The 18684-nt window shown below is 25.3% G+C and overlaps 1 protein-coding gene across 1 annotated transcript; it reads right to left on the bottom strand.

The window, feature by feature from the left end:
* Nucleotides 1-738: 738 nt before the first annotated feature.
* Nucleotides 739-18069, bottom strand: LOC107446364 (regulatory particle non-ATPase 9). Its single transcript, XM_043046375.2, has 13 exons — nucleotides 17829-18069; nucleotides 15910-15988; nucleotides 14486-14520; nucleotides 12774-12829; nucleotides 12222-12265; nucleotides 12032-12118; nucleotides 11779-11950; nucleotides 9192-9271; nucleotides 6804-6929; nucleotides 5841-5903; nucleotides 5652-5732; nucleotides 1032-1148; nucleotides 739-921 (listed from the first exon to the last, which is right to left on the bottom strand). The coding sequence occupies exons 1-13, from the start codon at nucleotides 17924-17926 to the stop codon at nucleotides 826-828; spliced, it is 1134 nt and encodes a 377-aa protein (XP_042902309.1). The 5' UTR covers nucleotides 17927-18069; the 3' UTR covers nucleotides 739-825.
* Between the last annotated feature and the right edge of the window lie 615 nt (nucleotides 18070-18684).

Raw genomic sequence — 18684 nt, 5'->3', positions numbered from 1 at the left:
CTTATTTATTACTTAATATGTTCTATCTTGTTTCAAAATTTCAATTTTGCTTTTTGAGTGTTCCTCACACTATTACATTGATATATTTCCCTTCGGCTACACTGATACAATATTAGAAAACACTCCGTTTTGCAGATATAATTATGTGAGCTAATAAAGAGATATCTTTTTTTTCCCCAAATTTTTATTAAAAAAATTTTTTACCTTTTTTTAAGTTATTTATTTGATTTGGATTTTATTTGAATAATTTTCTTCTTTTCTTTTCATTATTCTGTTATTTCTTTCATATTTTCTCTATAGGGGGGGGGGTAACCCCCCCCCTTGCGTACGCCCCTGATTGATACAATATAAGAAAGCACTCCCTTTTGCTGATATAATAGTATGAGCTGATGAATAGATCTTTTTTCTTTCCAAATTTTTATTTAAAAATTTTTTACATTTTTTTACGTTATTTATTTGATTTTGATTTTATTTTAATAACTTTCTTCTTCTCTTTTCATTATTCTGTAATTTCTTCCATGTTTTCTCTATATTTTGAACTTTATATACATATCACCATTTGTTTAGCTACTTAGTTTGGTGCTTCAATCTTTTACGCACTTTCATACTTTTATCTTGCAGCAAAATTTTACAATTACAACTACACTTTCAAAAGTTAGATATTCATTTAAAGTGCCTCATAGGAAGAAAAAAAACATAATTCTTAACTTTTACGAGTGTTAAATAATGGTAACAAAATAAAAAAGTTACAGCATTATTTTATTTATCAGAAAGTGTGTAAAGGTAGATGAATGATAAGTTAAATATGAAATAACAGTCAGTTTCTTATGTTAATATATCGTATGCTTTAGTTTCAAGTAATTTCTCCATGCTTTGCACTTCTTGACACCAATGGGCCAACCTCTGCTTCATGTTTCCAATCTTTAAAAAAATTATTTTAGGATTGATTATATAACATTTAAATTAAACACTTAAATTAACATTTAAATTAAAATATCTGTGTTACTGAACGAAAGGAAATAAAAGCATACCTGTTCAACAGATAGGACTCTAGGTTGTACCCATGACATATTTACAGTTTTGTCAACTTGATCAATTGAGCCTTTCACTAATCCCAACGACAAAGCTTTCATGACAAGCAGCTCCACCTATTATTCAAATTATCTAATTAGATTCACAATGCCTACATTTATTGACATGTTACATGGTAATAATTTTTGATGAGAGAAAATTATTTTACAGAAAATTTCAAACAAAGGTATGCCAATAAATGCTTTATTAGATTGGGAGAAATAACACTTGATACATTTATGAATTTCTACCAATTTTTTCTCAAAAATTTAAAATAAATAATGACTGAAGCAAAAAAAACTTTAACAAAGCAAAAATGAAGGTACAGAAAGGGATATACAGTACAGAACCCGTTATCCGGAAATCAGAAAACCGGAAAACCAAAAAACCGGAACAAAATTCGATACATTTTTCCGCCATTTTTAAAAAAAAAAAAATTTTTTTTTCCTCATAAGATTTTAGGTGTTTTGCGTGGNAAAGGTAGATAAGAAAGAACCTTCTTTTATTATCTTTAGGGGGGAGTCCCAGGGTGCGAAGAATAAATTAGAACAGATTTCCAAACATTAGGAAAAGATATGATACTAGAAAGAGCATAAACTAAAATATTACATTTTTTCAAGTATGGAATTATTCCACGAAATCAAGTTCAGTAGATGAAGAACAGTGTTAAATGATTTTAGCAGAAAAAATTCAAACCTGTTATTAGAATTCCAACAATGCATGACAATGGAAGAATGGTTAATGTCGGATGGAATAAATTGAAATTTAAGGATAAGTTTAGTTTGTACAATATACACAAAACAATGACATGAATTTTTGAAATATACTCCAGCTATTAATATCAGCATTAGGGCAATTAAGGTTGGTGAAATTTAGTTTATTTACAGGGAAAAAATTATTTCGAGATCAAATTTATTCAAAACCTTAGAATTTTAGGGATTCATTTTCAAATAATAAGGTAAAACATTCCAATTTTTATACTTTGAATTGGAAAGTTTGGGCAATGAGATTAGTTCAAAATAAAGACTAATAAAAAAGGGAATCAAAAATATTAGAATATGTCTCTAATCTCCCTTTCATCATCTTGTTCCTCTGTCCTTAAAGGTTAAACCACTTTGCACATGTTTGTCCACTATCAATTGGTGTTAAGACAATTGAGAAAGATTCCTGTTTATAGAAGTGAAACTAAAGTATGTCCATTTCAGTATTTACATATGTGCTTCATACACTTTCTCCGTTTTTCTTTTTGCTGTAATCTACATAGCACAAAGTACACCCTATTTTAATTATAAAATTATGTGCTCAGTAATTTTGGACAGGTTGTTCAAAATTGTACATTAGTCAGTTTTTTATTATTATTATTATAATTATTATTATTATGGTTATTATCAAAAACCTATTTTTATCTTTGTTTTAACGAACAAAAACAGATATTTTTTAGTCATTTTGAGGTGTCATTTTAACATAAATAATGCAACGATATTTTCAAAAAATTTAAATATTTTTCAACAAAAAACAAATAAATAAATAAATACTACATTAACTAGCTTTCCAAACTGACGCTGTTTGTGATTCTTTTAACAGGATTTACTTCCTTTTGATAGTAGAAATGTTTTTTATTTCTGAAATAAATATATCTTCTTCATTGCAAGATATACAAAAATAAATGTTTTTCACTTTTTATGAAAAAAATTTTAAAATTGAGATTGTTCATAATTCAACTAAAAACTTAATTTAATAATAAATAACAATTTTTTTAAGTAATAATTTTAAACATAAAAAAAGAAACATAAAAAGATTAGATAGATAATCAATTTTCAATAATTTTATAAGGTTTAGCTTACATAAATAAAATATTTGTTTAGTCAAAAATCAAAATAAGAAAACATTGATGAAATATACTGAATTATATATTAACCATTGGCTTGATACAAAAAAATTGACCGGCTTCATACCATGCCCCTTACGCAAAGGTTTCAATGGCATGAAATAAGAAGCATAGTATTTCTAGGTAAGTTTATGAGTGATTAATTATTACACATAAAAATAACAGTATTAGAGCAAACTCCTAAAGTGCATCATCACTAAAATGACCAGAAATGATTTCAAATTTTTGACCATTTCAGATTTTCTCAACTCATTTCTGGTGTGAAAAGCCATCCTGTTAAATTTTTTTTTTTTTCCTATGCAAAAGAAAGTATAAATCATCAACCGTAGTTAATTTATCAATTCGATAAAGCAACAAAAAAAATTTTAAAATACTATATTTTCTTATTCTTACAACAAAAAAACATTACTTCATTACTTAACCACGCAGTAAATACTTAAATGCATCATTCTTGGAGATATAAGTTAAATTTGCCCATTTTGACAACTAGTATCCTTTTCCTATTAACGTAAAAAAAGTATTTAAAATATTTTTTTTTAATGGAGCAAATAAATCTGGTGTTTGGTTCAAATTAATTTTTAGAATTTAATATTTATAAAATTATAATTTATAAAACATACAAAACTACAAATATTTTAAAACAACATAAGCAATATAATTAAATTCCTATATATAATTAAATGGAAAATAAGTAGAAAGACAATTAAGAAATATAAATAAAACATAACATAGAGTTCATAAATACCAAGTTATCTAAAACTCAATAAGAATTGGCAAGATTTTACCAAAGATTAAAAAGAAGAAAAAATTTTGCCACAAGTCAAAAAAATTACACTTATTATTATATAAAAAGTCACACATCTCAAATGAAATTCCATTTATTTTTCTTCAAATACTTGTCATTTTTGTAGCTTTGAGTAATTTAAAACAAATTCTTATATATAACATGATAACATTTTTATTCTAGCTAACAATTTTGCTACTGATATGTTTAATACCTTCTATGGAAATGTGCAGATATGCATAATATACTTCAAACACAAATGTAAACAAGATTATTTAAGTGATAATTAAAAAATGTTTCTAATAAAAATATTTATTAAATGTTTGTATTGAAATGCTTCTCAGCTATAAAGATTTTTGATATGTAAAAAAAATAATAAGTATGAAATAAAACAAGGTAAGTCAATAACTAATTTCATATCTTAAAAAAAAACAGCTAAATTTAAAGAAACATATGTTTGTATGTATAACAATCAATATAAAATTTTTTTAAATATCACAAAAGCTTTAAAAAAAAAAGTTATTGATTTTTGAACAAATTTCGTCAAAATTAGACATGCTTTTAGCTATTTAAAAGAGTCTAAAAAAATGCTAGCAGAAAGTTTTTTTGTTGAGATTTTGTGTTTGTAGAAAGTTCTTCACTTTATCTAAGCCTGGTAATGAGACAAGTTGCAACGCTATTGCTGAGTGTGCTCCAAATTTTAATTTTACAACAATTTTGACAGCAACAAAATTAGAAACATTTATTTATTGTTATAAAACACAAAAATTTTGAAATATTAGTATCATTAATTTTAAATGGAAAAAACCAGTGCTAAAAAAATCTGATTTACAATCTCTTAAAAATAAGAAAATAACAATTTCTGGAAAAGCTCAGATACAAGAAGTAATACAGGAGTAATTGTAAAAGAAAGAAAAACCCTGAAAATTTTATGTGCATAAACTCAATATCAAGAATCTTGATATCGAGTTAATATAAATTATAATAAATTTATATACCATACATGTTTGATGTTTGACATAATTTTTGGAACTAAGATTTATAATTAAATTACCTAGCAATGAAGAATATCAGACCTTTAAATTTAATTTAAGAAAAAAATCTTAGAAGAATCATAAAATTTGATTTTAAAATCATGTGAATATGAATCACAAAATTAGATTTAAAAAACGTGAAAATACTAATTGTGATATTGGATATTTAAGTCAACTAAAGACAAATTGTGATGCATGATTTTTAGATTACGTAAAAACAATTTCCAACGTGAAATCTTAAATTCTGGTAAACACAAAAATCGATGTTTGATACTAAAATAGCATGAATGTGAATGGTTATATTAGCAGATTCCAGCACAGTTCCATCAATTCAAAATGACAAAACAAAATTAATCAAATTGGCGGATTTCCACCAATAAAAGGAAGAATCATGTATGTAAATGTTTCATAAACAAGATTTAGCAAAAATTTCAAAATTTAAATTTTAGATTGAGGAAATCTGAAAATTTTGTCAGATAAGTTTTTGACACGTGGAAGTCTGTGAAACAACGATCTTGAGATATGCGAAATTTAAGTAAAAATATCATGTTTTGCTACTAGTTTTTAGATCCAGAAGGATGATATGAAAAACATTGAATACAGTCACCCCTGGGTGAAAAGCATAAATGTTTTAAAGTTTTAAACTGTTTTTAAAACAAATAAATTTTAAAAAATAAGCGTTTGTAACATGGAGTTTCATACTATAACATCAATCCCATATTTTTAAAGAAACAGTAGCATTTTTCATGCCTTTGTAGCACTTTTGCAACTAAAATCAGGTCTGTTTAAAAAGAAAAGAAACTTAGAAAAGAATTTAAAAGAATAATTGCAGATTAACAAAATTTACATGAAATTATTCACAGAATTGAATCACCTCATTTTCTGGCAATCTAGTTTCACTAGCAATTTCACTAAAAGTAAGAACTCTTTTGTTGCTTGGCCTTTTGAAAGTCATCTGGAAAAAAATATTAAATAAAATTTACCCTTAAGAATTAATTCATGCATATTAAAGAGTAAAATATTAAAAAACTGTAATTTAATATTTGAATTTATATATAAATACCTCCATTAAACAAAGTAGAGAAATTTTCTGGCGCAAAGGAAGCTCATTTGCAGCTAAATCAGCCTAAAAAAAATAATTTAACAATTATTTAAATTATTCAGAAAGAGGAATACAATATAAAAATGCATTATAATTTTATGAAATTATAATAAGAAATGTAAAATTTTTGGTCACAATCTTTTGGTCCTCAATCCTCTTCAATTATTCTTGAAAATATTCTCATCAAGACCATTTGTAAATATTAATCTGGCTAAAACTTTAATAATACAAAACATACAAATAAATTAATGTCACAAAAATTAAAATTTGCATTAATAATAAACATACATATAAGCAATTAATAAATTTGGTCATTAAAAACTATTAATAGATTAAATTGACGATTATTGATACTTTATCAAGATGAAATAGCTTTACCATAAAACCAAGAATTAAACTATTTATTTATTAAGAATAATAAATATTGGTTTAATGAGATTAATATAAAAGTCAGATGAAAAAATGAATTATAATTTACAACTATGCAAAATTTCACTCGATTACTTTAAAAACTTTATTTCATTAAGAATTTTATGAGTTTTTGTCCAGAAAGTTTGAATGTCGAATTATCGTTTTTTCTCCTCGTAAGATAAAAATTACATTCAAAACCATTTATCCTTTTTTAAATTTTAAATGTTTTTGTTCTTGAGCAAAAAGAAAAATCAAAATAATTTATTTAGTTGAACAAAATCTGTAAGAAAATTGCAGAGCAAAGAAAATTTTTTGAAAATAATGGCTTTTACTCTTTATGAAATCGAATAAAAATTAACTAATTTATTAATTTAAAAAGAGAATTAGAAATCATTAATATAAATATGAGTTTTATAAAATAAAGGAAATTCAAAAGCTAGAAAATATGTAATGGCTATAATGACATGACAAAAGCATAATGAATTTATGCTAAGATAAAATAGAAATTCATACCTGCTGTTTCCATGATTTGCTCAGTTCCTCATATTTTGCTAAATCACCGCTGTTGAAAGTGTAAAGAAGTTCTATCACCCATTCTTTACTGGTTTCTTTCAAGGAGTTCAAAATTGGATGAGCAAGCTTTCAAATGAAAAAAAATTAACGTTCAAAATAAATATTATTAAATTTTATCACAACTTCTCAGAAGTATGTACAGTGCACAAATTAAGAAACAGACCACACTGAATAGCTTTTTAACTAATAATTAAGATTTTTACACTCTAAGACTCAATCTTTATGATTGAAAGGGGTGATCTCAAATAGGCTAATTTATTAGTGCAGACGATATTTTAAGTTACGAAATACCTTTTTTTTATGGATTCAGATTTCTCACATTCAAAATATAGGCAGTAGCCGCAATCTGGAAAATATGGTCCCCATAGTTTGGTCAAGACAGCTGTCCAAAGTTTAGACCCCTTAATGCTAATTTTATTTTTTGTGTATTTCGTCACATCTCAAGAACTTTTTAAGTAAATTGAAAAATGTTTGCACACAACTATAAAATTTATTTATGCAAAGATAATTCCATGATAAATATAACTTTCAGTAAATATTTACTGTTTTTTTCAATTTTATTTAATAATAGTCAAAATAATTTTAAAATTTATAAAAATTTTTACATCATTTTAACAAATGTAATTTTATTAGGCAAAATACAAAATATGAACAAAATCGATTGAATAGTTTCCTTAGAAATAAAATTTTAAAGAAGTCGTATTTTTAAAATTCAATTTCTCAAGAACAATTCAACCGATTTTGCTCAAATTTTGTATTAATATTTGTATAAATTACAACCAATATAATTTTGAATAAATTACAACATGTAAAATGATGTATAAAACTTCATACCTTACAATTCAAAATTTCCTCAACTACTATTAAATAAAATAATTAACATATACTAAAAGTTATATTTTGATAAACGAGTTTTATAGTTGTGTGCAAAAATATTTCTATTCGCTTAAAAAGTTCTCGAGATACAGCAAAATACGCACACAAAAAACTTAAAATTAAGGGGTCCAATTTTTCAACCACTCTCTTAACTAAACTATGTGAACCATATATTCCAGATTACAGCTACCCCCTATATTATGGGGGCCATTAATCCAAATCTGTCTACAAAAAAAGTATATTTATTCAGAGAAAGTAAGTTTCTGTGTCTGATTTTGTAACTTAAAAATATTGACTGCACTAATTAATAACATATTTGAGGTCATCCCCTCAAGCTTTTAAGATTGAGTCCTAGAATGTGAAAATCCACTCATCAGATCAAAAGTTACTAGGGTGGTCTATTTTTTATTTTGCGCACTGTACGACAGTCATTATTGCTAAGTAGTATATTTATATTAGAAAAACCATAACGGAAACTATAAAGTTTTGAAACATTTGAGGGACAACTAGTAATGGAAAATAAAAAAAAATTGCCTCTGTTCATGTATTTTTTCCAATCTCCCCTAAAACAATAATCTTTAATACATATTCCGTGTCTGATTGTTTTCTGATTAAACATTAATCCATAGATAGTGTGCGGTCGAGTAACAAAAAACAAAAAGTTCTTAAAGCAATTTCAAGTCAAAAAAGTTTAGAGCTTTCATGCATTTAAGAGGTTAGTTGCATGAGACACAAAAATTAATAAAAATTTCCACTGTGACATACACCAGTCATATCTGTCATATACCAGAATAAGATTATTTGATTAAGCTGCCCCTTCGTTACTGTTGGGATTTCGGTTTTTATTAAAGTTCAACATTCTCATGAATTGTAATTAAATTCAATTACTTATAAACATTAAGTACACTTTTAAAACGGTTAAAAAGTTCCTGTAATTAAAAAAAAATTCAAAACTAAATAGGTAAAATTGAAACATGTTTATTAAAAGCAAATTATCTGACATACAAATAATGAAATTGAAAATTATAATTTAAAAGTTTCATGCCACTTTTATCCACAGTTAGTTTATTATTTATTCTTTTTTGAACATCAAATAATAATTCATAAACATCCATTTTTTTTCATTGTCTCTAGATAAAACCTTCATTATCAAAGGAATCAAACTTAAATTCACTCCCTTATACTCATCAATTATATTGTGTTTTAATAAAATTAGACTTAAATTAATGCTTTAAAAAATTTGTTGATTTAAATAAAGATTTATTTTTTTTAAAAAATCAAGCATTCTAAATTATGAATTTTTTAACAAAAATCAATTGATTTAAATCGAGTGATTTAAATCATGCCAACTTTCCATTAAAAAAAACATAACTATACATAAAAGTATAAATAATATTTTTCAAGAAAAAATAATCACTAAATTTATACAGCATTAATATTTTTTATCCTTACCAATTCTCCAAAGTTATAGACACCTTCTCCCAAAAGTGCAGCAAGAGACAAGGTAAAAGCACGAGATTTCTTCTCTTCAACTGTTGAAGGAAAGTGTTATAATTAACCAGTAAACACAGAATAAAAACAGAATATCCATGGCTGTTAGTAATGAGCATATAAATTGTAATAACACATTAAAGATTGATTAGAAACAAAATGGCTAAATTCAATATTTTGTTGTCAGAAACACTGTACAAATTTGTACCTATTTAAAACAAAATTGCACCATAAAACATAATTTTAAAAACAGGTTAGCAATACATAAACAAATGAAATAAGTCAAACTACCTTACCCTTTTAAAATTTATATATATATAATTTTAATTTATTTATTTTTAAAACTACTGAGAAGGAGGAAGGTTATAAAAGATACAAACCTCACTTGCAAAGAAATGACACATTTCAGGATTACAAATTGTATGACAAATAAGCTCTGCAATTAACATTCTTTTATGCCCATTGGAATTTTGATTTCAGCTTATGTCTGTCTTCATAAATATTTAAAAATTAGTTGCAATTGCATAAAATGCATTCTGTTTAAATTCTAACATAAAAGTCCATATCTGAACAAATACTGATTTTATTGTATTACAGATTACATTTCTTAAGTCAAAACACAGAAAACACAAATATTTTAACTGTAGCATACAATAATATGAGTTTGAACATTCACTCAGCAAATTATCAAGTTATATGCAAAAATTATGAAGAATGTTAATAAATACAAAATACAGTCTATATTTTGTAGTAAGAAATTTAAAAAAAATGAAATTAAACTAATATTTTTTGAAAAATCAATATCTTAAAGAAATTTAAGAATGTGTGTTTAAGTAAAAAAATTAAAATACCTGTTAACCATAATATATTTTAAAATAGCTGTTTCTTTTGTTTGATAAAAAGAAATATTTTAATATATAGAAATCCTTCCTTAATATTTATCATTTATTTACAAATTATTTACAATAAGAAAAATTAAATTTCTAACAGTACAAAAACTTTGATTTTTAGTGAAAAAGTTCTTTACAGATAAAGGAAGCAATCCTTCACTAAATTAATGATAAGTTTTGATAACCTAAACTAGTGGTTAGTCAATTAAATAAAGAATTAAAACTTTTTTTTTTAATTTTCAATCATTAATCCTATTTATTATACATAGAATTCACTTGAGACCTTTAAAAAACTATAGAAAAGTATTATCAGTTTAATTATAATCAGTCAATTTAGTATAAAATGATTTAAGATATTCAATAAAAAAATATTAAAAATTTATAGCATAAGTTTTTTAACTTAAAATTTAAGTTGTAAATTTTCTTTCCTTTTTACAGTACCAACTTTGATTTTTATGTATTTATCCCATACCAACCTAAAAGGGTAATTAAGTAATAAAAAGCAATACAGCATAATCTCAGAAACCCGGACTGTTAAGGGTTTGATAAATCCAGATTACAGAAGTTTACAGATTTTTAGCTATTTTGCTATCTCTAAGCCGTGGGACTAAAAATGTAAAGAAAAAAATGACTGATTCCATTTTATATCCAGGTGGATTTTTTGGCCATTATTCAATAAAATAACTACCTTATTAAAATCTTCATATATTGTAAAAAGTGAATTTTGAATCATGAAATTAGGTAAATAAATAAAACGATTTTTTCAGGGATTTAATATAGATAATTGCACTTTTCTAAAAGGAATAAAAACGTTTCTTCTTTACTTCATGAAACCCATTTAGGCAACATTTAAACTCACATTAAAGGTGCCAACTTTCCAAACTAGTTATCAATAATAAAAGTATACAATAATACAGATGTATATACAGTTACCGTTTACAAAATTTTAATTACGGCGATTTTAATGTGTACATACAAATTAGTTCTATATGGGTATATAATATTAATAAAATTATGCATGAATTTGCTATTAAATACAAAAAAGTAAAAGTACTCAACAAAAAATTATAAACACAGGAATTTTATACTTTGTTGTAACATAAAAAATTCATAATTATAACTCGGTATCAATGTTCGAGTTTTTGGTTATATACTAGCTAATATACATCTCTTAGCCCTGATGGCTTCCGTAGCATCCTTTTTTTCTTTCTTTTTTTTTTGAACAACTAAAAATATTTGCTCAGAGCATTTCAGAATTTAGTTCATGTTCCTTTGGCATTCCATGAGAAAAAAGATAATGTTTCAAAATAGCTTGTTGATAAAGGAAAAGACTAGATTTCTTAATTTTTATTTCTTGTTTCTAGTTTTTATCAAATAAAATTTTTTTAAATTATTTTAGAATAGTTTAAGGAATTCATAAAAAAAATTCATGGATTAGTTGTAAACAATATTTTATAACTATTAATAGTTAAGGGGATAAAAACTTATTTTAAACAGATTATTAAGAAAAATCTCAAAAACCATAATTTTTATTACTCAACTGTAAGACAGTAATACTGACTATGAAATCGCAACAATTACAGATGAATCATATTAGTTGATACCTCTATGAACAACTAATATAAATTTGTATGATTTTATATGAAGTTTGTTGTTACCATCAATATCATCCAGATCAGTACAACCCAAATAGCGAAGAGCATCCCTGTAGTATTGAGCATGCTGGCCATTAATTTGATGATAATTACTACTCAGCTGATAAAATCTGCCATGCACTGATGTTATTCCATCCATCTCATCAATCATTACTTGTGTCTCTTCAATTATTTTCTGAAATATAACATTTGTTTTATTTATAATTTATTTAAAACTTAACAGTTGTCATTACAAATATGTTTTATTATAACTCACTTTAACTCCATCTAAATCTCCCTTTTCTAATTTTAGCAAACCCAAAATAATATTGCACAAGATGACAGCTTCATTATTACCTTTAACCTTTAAAAAAACATACAGATTAATACCCATTTCTATAGTTTAGAAGGAAAGAAAATTTGAGCCAGCTATTAAATTTTAGCTAACTATATAGCTATATTATTACCTTTTCCTTGGTCTTTGTCATGAATTCAATCTTCTTATCATAATCTACAAAATAAAAAATTATAAAATAATTTTAATACCACCATAAATATTAACACTGACAGGGTTTCTGCTAATGAATTATAGTGCATCAAATATGCCAGAAATCATTGATGGGATGCAAAAAAAAGTTACAATGTGTCCTCTGGGACATAAACACAGAAAAAAATACAGACGGCAGATTTAAGTAGGCAAAAATAAACTTCAAAAAGAAAAATATAGAAAATTAAAAATTTTTGCTTTTAGAAGAAAAAAAAATCTCATGAAGAAATAAATACTAATGACAGAAACAGAAGATGTGGGGATAAATTTAAATCAATCCAAGTGATTTAAATTCAAACTAACGTCACTGAAAAATATAAATGTGAGATTTATATTATTTTAAAAAATACATGATTTTAGTAATAAAAAAAACTCAAAACTTTAAATGTCATATGACGTAAGGACCCATAGTTTTCAAAGTCTAGCAGAAACACTGAACTATTTGTGGAGTAGAGTATATCCTGAATCTTACCATCTATCTGCTTTATCACAAACTTCAAAATCTCAACAAGAGACAATGGATTTATTCTGTAAGAAAAGGAAAAAAAATTAAAATTATCTTATGACATCATAGCATGTACAATTTAATGGAACAGTGTAATGTTTAAATTAAATCAATTGGCTTAGCATTGTAATATGTAGAGTTTCTTACACAGTCAAAATAAATATTTCACAAACATTTATCCGTTTCTGAATGTGAAAATATGTTACCTTTTTCTTGGTATATTTTATCAACAAGTAATAATTATTATTAATATTGGCATATTTTATCAACCTGTTATCAACATGTAATTTATTGCTATGTTTTATCAACACGTGTGAATGTTAAAATTTTAAAAAAAAAAATTCTATTTTTCAACATTTTTTCTAGTACTTCCAATGAAGTATATAATTTTTTAATTAGGTTGCCCACACAAAAGGTATTTTATCATAAGATTCAAGATTATTACAACATTTTTATCAACACACTTTTTATTTGTATTGTCATTATCTGGAAATCGAATTTCAACCACTCTTAGCTAGCTAGAACATTCTAACTCCTACACCAGAACTTTGTCTAATAATTATACAAGTTTCAATCATGTCCTACAGGGTTCGTTGATTTAAACTAACTTGGTTTAAATCAAATTATTTTAAAAAATCTAATTATTCAATTTGAATTTATGAAGCATTTTAATTTGGAATTATTTATATTTTTTATTGATTTTCATCATTTTAAAATTACTACAAATAAATTGTGTTAATTGCAATTAAGAAAATTACATTAGCACTTGGTGTGTAATAAATTACAGTACTTTTAAAATGATATTTTTAAAATTTTATAATTTTTTGGGATTTTTCAGAATGCAAATACATAAAAAAATAATAAAGCAGTTATTTTATACATACGTGCTTTTGTCAGTAAAAAGTGGTAACCGAACACGAAATTTATTTAAAAAAACATGATGGCAATAAAATCCTACCTAATTTTAAATCACTGTTACATTATGAAGAACCACATTTTATTTTAAAATTACAAATATATTTCTAAATTTTAAAGTATAATTACTACGTTAAAACAAACTCATCAAAATTTGGCATGAAAAAAACTATTTAAAAGATATATACAAATTACCTTTTCTTATAATATGATATATTTTAATGATACATTTTCAATATTATTTATTTAAAATATACCATTTCTATAACATTTTTAATAAATTTGAATCGTACATTGTATATAGCTATAAAAAAATTAATAAAGCAATATAGTTTGGAATACAATATCATGATTTGTTGAAATGTTTCAATAATAATTATGTTTATAAAATTTAACTATAAACTAAATTTCTTTGAATATCTTTAGAAACATTTAAAAAAAATTAATTGAAGTTTAATTTATCAAATTTAAAAAATCACTGAACCTGTTTACAAACTGATACAATAAAAATTTATTGATCAGTATCCCCAAATTAACTATAATAAACTTTTAATCGAAAGATTTGTTTTAAAACAAATCAATTAAGAGTCACTTATCAAGATGATTTAAGTGATCATATCCCTTAAATCATTAATCTCAAAAGTAAAAGCAGAATTCACAGAGGAACTAAAACAATACATAAATGAAACAAAACCAAAGTGAATGATAGATAAAAACACTTATTTTAGCATTTAAAATATATAAATATAAAACAATTTACTTACTTATTTTCAAAATCAGCAATGAAATTTTCATATAACTGTAAAATGAAAAATATGTTTTCAATTCAATTTGCTTAAAAAATAATATTAATTGCACATATATAAAACTCATTCAAATTTCAGCAAAGAGTTTTCTTACACTCTAATTTTTACCAGGGCATCTGATTTCTCTCCAATTACCTCTACGCCAAATCACATTTAACCACCTCTTTTCTGTTCACTTTAGGAGAAATAATCCAAAGAACGCCAATCTCATTTTGAAAAATTTAGTCATCACACTACATTGTTAATCCTTTTTCTTGTTTTATTTCCCAAGCCACTGGCTTTCATTTACACATAATAATCAGCTTTTCATTTATTACTTTATCAAACCACTCAATATTAAACATTTTTTTAGAGACACATACTTATATCACACCGTTGAAATTCAATATTTATGTCAAAACTTTGTGTTATATGTAATCAAGTGATCACTTCGAGAAAATAAAATTCAAATAATTAAAAGCTCATTAATTATTTTCGATTTAATAGTATTAATATATTTTCTAAAATGAAATATTTATACTTTAACAGTCATTATTATATCTTATTACTTAAAATATTTAAAAGAAAAATCAGTGCAGATGTTAATGTATTATTGCACTTATAAACCTCATTCTAGGCAGAAAAAAGGGCAGGGTGCAAAAGTTCAAAAAAGGGCATTATTATTCTAAAAAAGCAATAATTTCTTTCCATGGGCTTTACACGTTTTATTTAAAAAACATTGTAATTTTTTTTTTTTAACTTTACCAATAGTAGCAAAGCAATCATATTAATAACTAATTTTTATTAATAAATTAGCATTTATATTGAGCTAATTAGCTTAGTAGTAATTCATTTAAAATGCATGTATATATTAATAAAATAATAAATGTATGTTTTTACGTGTCTGTAGTTATGATTTAATAATTAAAATCAAATCATTAATAAATATTATGATTTAATGATAGTGGAAGTAACTGCAAACTTTCAAAGACAAGTACTAGGGGGTGTGATGGCTATTTTTCCTTTCCCATATAAATCTATGTATTGACAGCAATGACAAACTAAATAAACAGAGTTAAAAAATAACAAAAGTTTAAGAAATGCATTGTAGAGTTTGGGGAAAAAAATAAAGGGTTGAGAAAAGAAAGAACAAAAAGGGTATGGAGTCTATTACATCAGGGCACTAATTTACTTCAGGGGCAACAGGGTGGATTCTTTTGACTAAAAGGGCAGCAGGGTGCTGCGCTTTGTTTACCCTGCCTAGAATAAGCTCTGTGCACTTAAAATAGTGACTTAATGTTGAATTTCATACTAAAATATCAAAGTTAAAATAAATTAAACTAGTTTAATGGCAAATACTTCAAAATATTTACAGTTGCATTTATCATTTAAATCTAGCATACCTCCACTAAAGCAGTCCCTTCTAGTAATTCTGGATATTTTACAAGATCTAAGAGTTTCAATGTTATTTGATGCCATAACCTAGGAAAGAAAAATAGCAGTATAATTTAAAAGTTCTATATACAAGAAACAAAGTGCTTTGGAAATAAAAAATGATATTTGATAAGAATTATAAATTAAGATACACTAAATATATATTAAGTGTACATTTATATATATATTAATTTTTTCATATAGGACACTAATTGGGAAGATTTTTGTATCGTGATTTGCGGCAAAATAATGTCCAAGTCTTGGCAACTTCCAGACAGCAGCCCACGAGAAACTAAAAAAAAAAATGATCACAGAAAAGGACAAACATTCGTAGTCACCAACAAGCAAACCTCTACATGTTTTCTTTTTTAATTAAAAATTTAATATCCATTTGGCACCTAGGCGATTATAATTGGCACAATAGATTCCGGTACAGAAATATCTGACATTAATTTGCTCTTGAAATTAAATAGGCATACCAGGATGGAATTTCATAGCTACTTTTTGGTTAGCACGGTTTTTTACACTTTTAATTTCTATGTTTTTAAAACAATATAAAATAGATGTTCTTAAAAAAAATGAACTAGAACCATTTTTCCTATGAATATATCTTTCATGGTTTTTTTTATGACGGTAGTAGCAGAGTCGTCAGTTTTCTCATTAATAGACTGATCATAAAGACTTTGTCACAACTTGTAATTTTAATGCAACATTGTCATAATTTGGGAAATTTTCTGTATCAGACTCTGCTTTGAAATAATGTTCACATTTTGGCAAAAACTGATCAGTGGCATACAACATAAAAACTTATCAGTGGCGTACAACAAACTAAATTTTATATATATATATATATCACAGAATAGAACAAACGCAATAACTAAAATATTCAACAAGCCGCTAAAAATTGTATTATTAAATACTCCAAGCACAACAGTCAGAACTTTTCTTTTGATGTTTGGGTGAATTCAATTGGTGGGAGGCATTATTAGTATCTTATTAGTATCTTATGGTATCTGATCATGCCAACTTAAAACATCATATAATATTATCTTTTCTTACTTGGAAAATATATGCATGCTGGCTATAATGAAAATACATATATTAAAAATATAAATATTGATAACTATTTACATGATACCGGTGGCGTAGTTTTAGGAAGGGTTTGGGGGACAAAACCCATTCCCAAATTAAAGATTACTTGATTCATGAACTATTGTGTGGTATACTGTAAGTAAGATGTAAAAAAGTTTTTTTCATTTGTAATTTAAACGTTTAGAATATATATATTAGAATGAGATAACAGATAACTCCCTCGAACGTACATTAAAACTGCGCCACTGCATAATAGGATGAAAACATGTTTATACATCATGGCTATTAATAACTTATCAAGGCTGCCCATTGTGCAATTTTATTTATTATTATTAGAGTAATTTCCAATTTCTATTAGCGGTTTTCATTCTTACTGGGATAGATACCAGAACAGAAATCTTCCAAGTTGGCATGAAGTTACTAACAAGGAAATATCACCATTTATTCTTTAATATAACTCCAGCTCCGTTATTAATAAATAATTCAATCCCATTACAAGTCATAAATTTAATATTACTCTTGACAAAAATCATAGTTCTCCATTATTACAAAGAAAATGCATATCCTTAATTTAAAACTGAATTACTCCTATAAAAAGCATAGATTCAGCATTATTAAAACAGGTAATCCACTGCTGTAAGTTTAAACCGACCTTTAAAGAAAAAGAAACAACAGGTGATTTAAAATTATTTCGAATCACGATGGTACATTTTTTTAAACAAAAAACTATTAAGATAACAAGATGGCATTAAAACAAAAGTAATTTCTTTAACAATTAAAAAATATATCTGTCTACTTTTTGTTGTAATATTCTTCCATCAGTGCCCATTCTTCAGCTCTTTCTGGAGTGCTCTTAGTTTGTTGAGCTGTTAAATATGCATTGACATCCCTCATGTTGGTAATTTGTTATAGCTGTTTAATGATTTTGAAGTTCACTTGTGTTTGCAAATAAATCCAATGACTCAAAAGTTTTCGCTTAGAGTTTTTTACTGTTGCCACAAATCCCCAAATAATATATTTTTAAGTAAAAGTTGTAGTAATTTCTTGAGGGCGTTGCTTAGAAGCCGCTGCTTATTAAACTAGATAAAAATCTATTGGGTAAAATTATCATCGTTAACATCGTTATTGCTTAATCATTCTTCATGTCCACTAAATTTGCAGATGCTCCATTTACAGAGAAAAAAGGTTTTTACATTTTAGCGGCATGGAGGGTTCGAATTCCTTTCAACTCCTTGTAAAAAGGAATATAAATTTTCAATGAATGTATAAACGAAATGAATAAAATAAATGAATAAAATTTGTATAAATACTTTCAGTGAATGTATAAAAGAAACAAACAGAAAATGAATAAATAATACTAATGATGCAACGAAAATTATTAAATATGTAGCTTGCACGTATGGTAAATTTAATTTTGAGATTCAAGAGTATGATGTGCTCCAAAAATTGTTAAATTTTTGTTGTATTTAATATTACTATTTCTTAAAAAATTCTTTACTCAATTGTTAAATATTTGTTTGGTTGGTAGTGAAATGCTATTAGCTGTTGACTCTATTTAAATACTAATAAAAAGTTTCATTTCTTTATGCAGAGCATGATCAGTCTGTATAACTTTTTTTTCCTCGTTTTTGTAAATCTTAAGCGGATATATT

Source organism: Parasteatoda tepidariorum, chromosome 1 (genome assembly GCF_043381705.1).
Source record: "Parasteatoda tepidariorum isolate YZ-2023 chromosome 1, CAS_Ptep_4.0, whole genome shotgun sequence".
NCBI classification, from domain to species: Eukaryota; Metazoa; Arthropoda; class Arachnida; order Araneae; family Theridiidae; genus Parasteatoda; species Parasteatoda tepidariorum.
The sequence above is the reverse complement of the archived record's forward strand: the minus strand, read 5'-3'. Positions and strand labels throughout refer to the sequence as shown.

Excerpts from the sequence above, each read along its gene's own strand:
- LOC107446364 (XM_043046375.2), bottom strand. The coding sequence starts at position 17,926 with ATGAGGGATGTCAATGCATATTTAACAGCTCAACAAACTAAGAGCACT. Across the intron at positions 12,830-14,485 it reads ATTGCTGATTTTGAAAATAA|AATAAATCCATTGTCTCTTG; the intron begins GTAAGTAAATTG and ends CTTTTCTTACAG. Across the intron at positions 922-1,031 it reads GAGTCCTATCTGTTGAACAG|ATTGGAAACATGAAGCAGAG; the intron begins GTATGCTTTTAT and ends ATTTTTTTAAAG.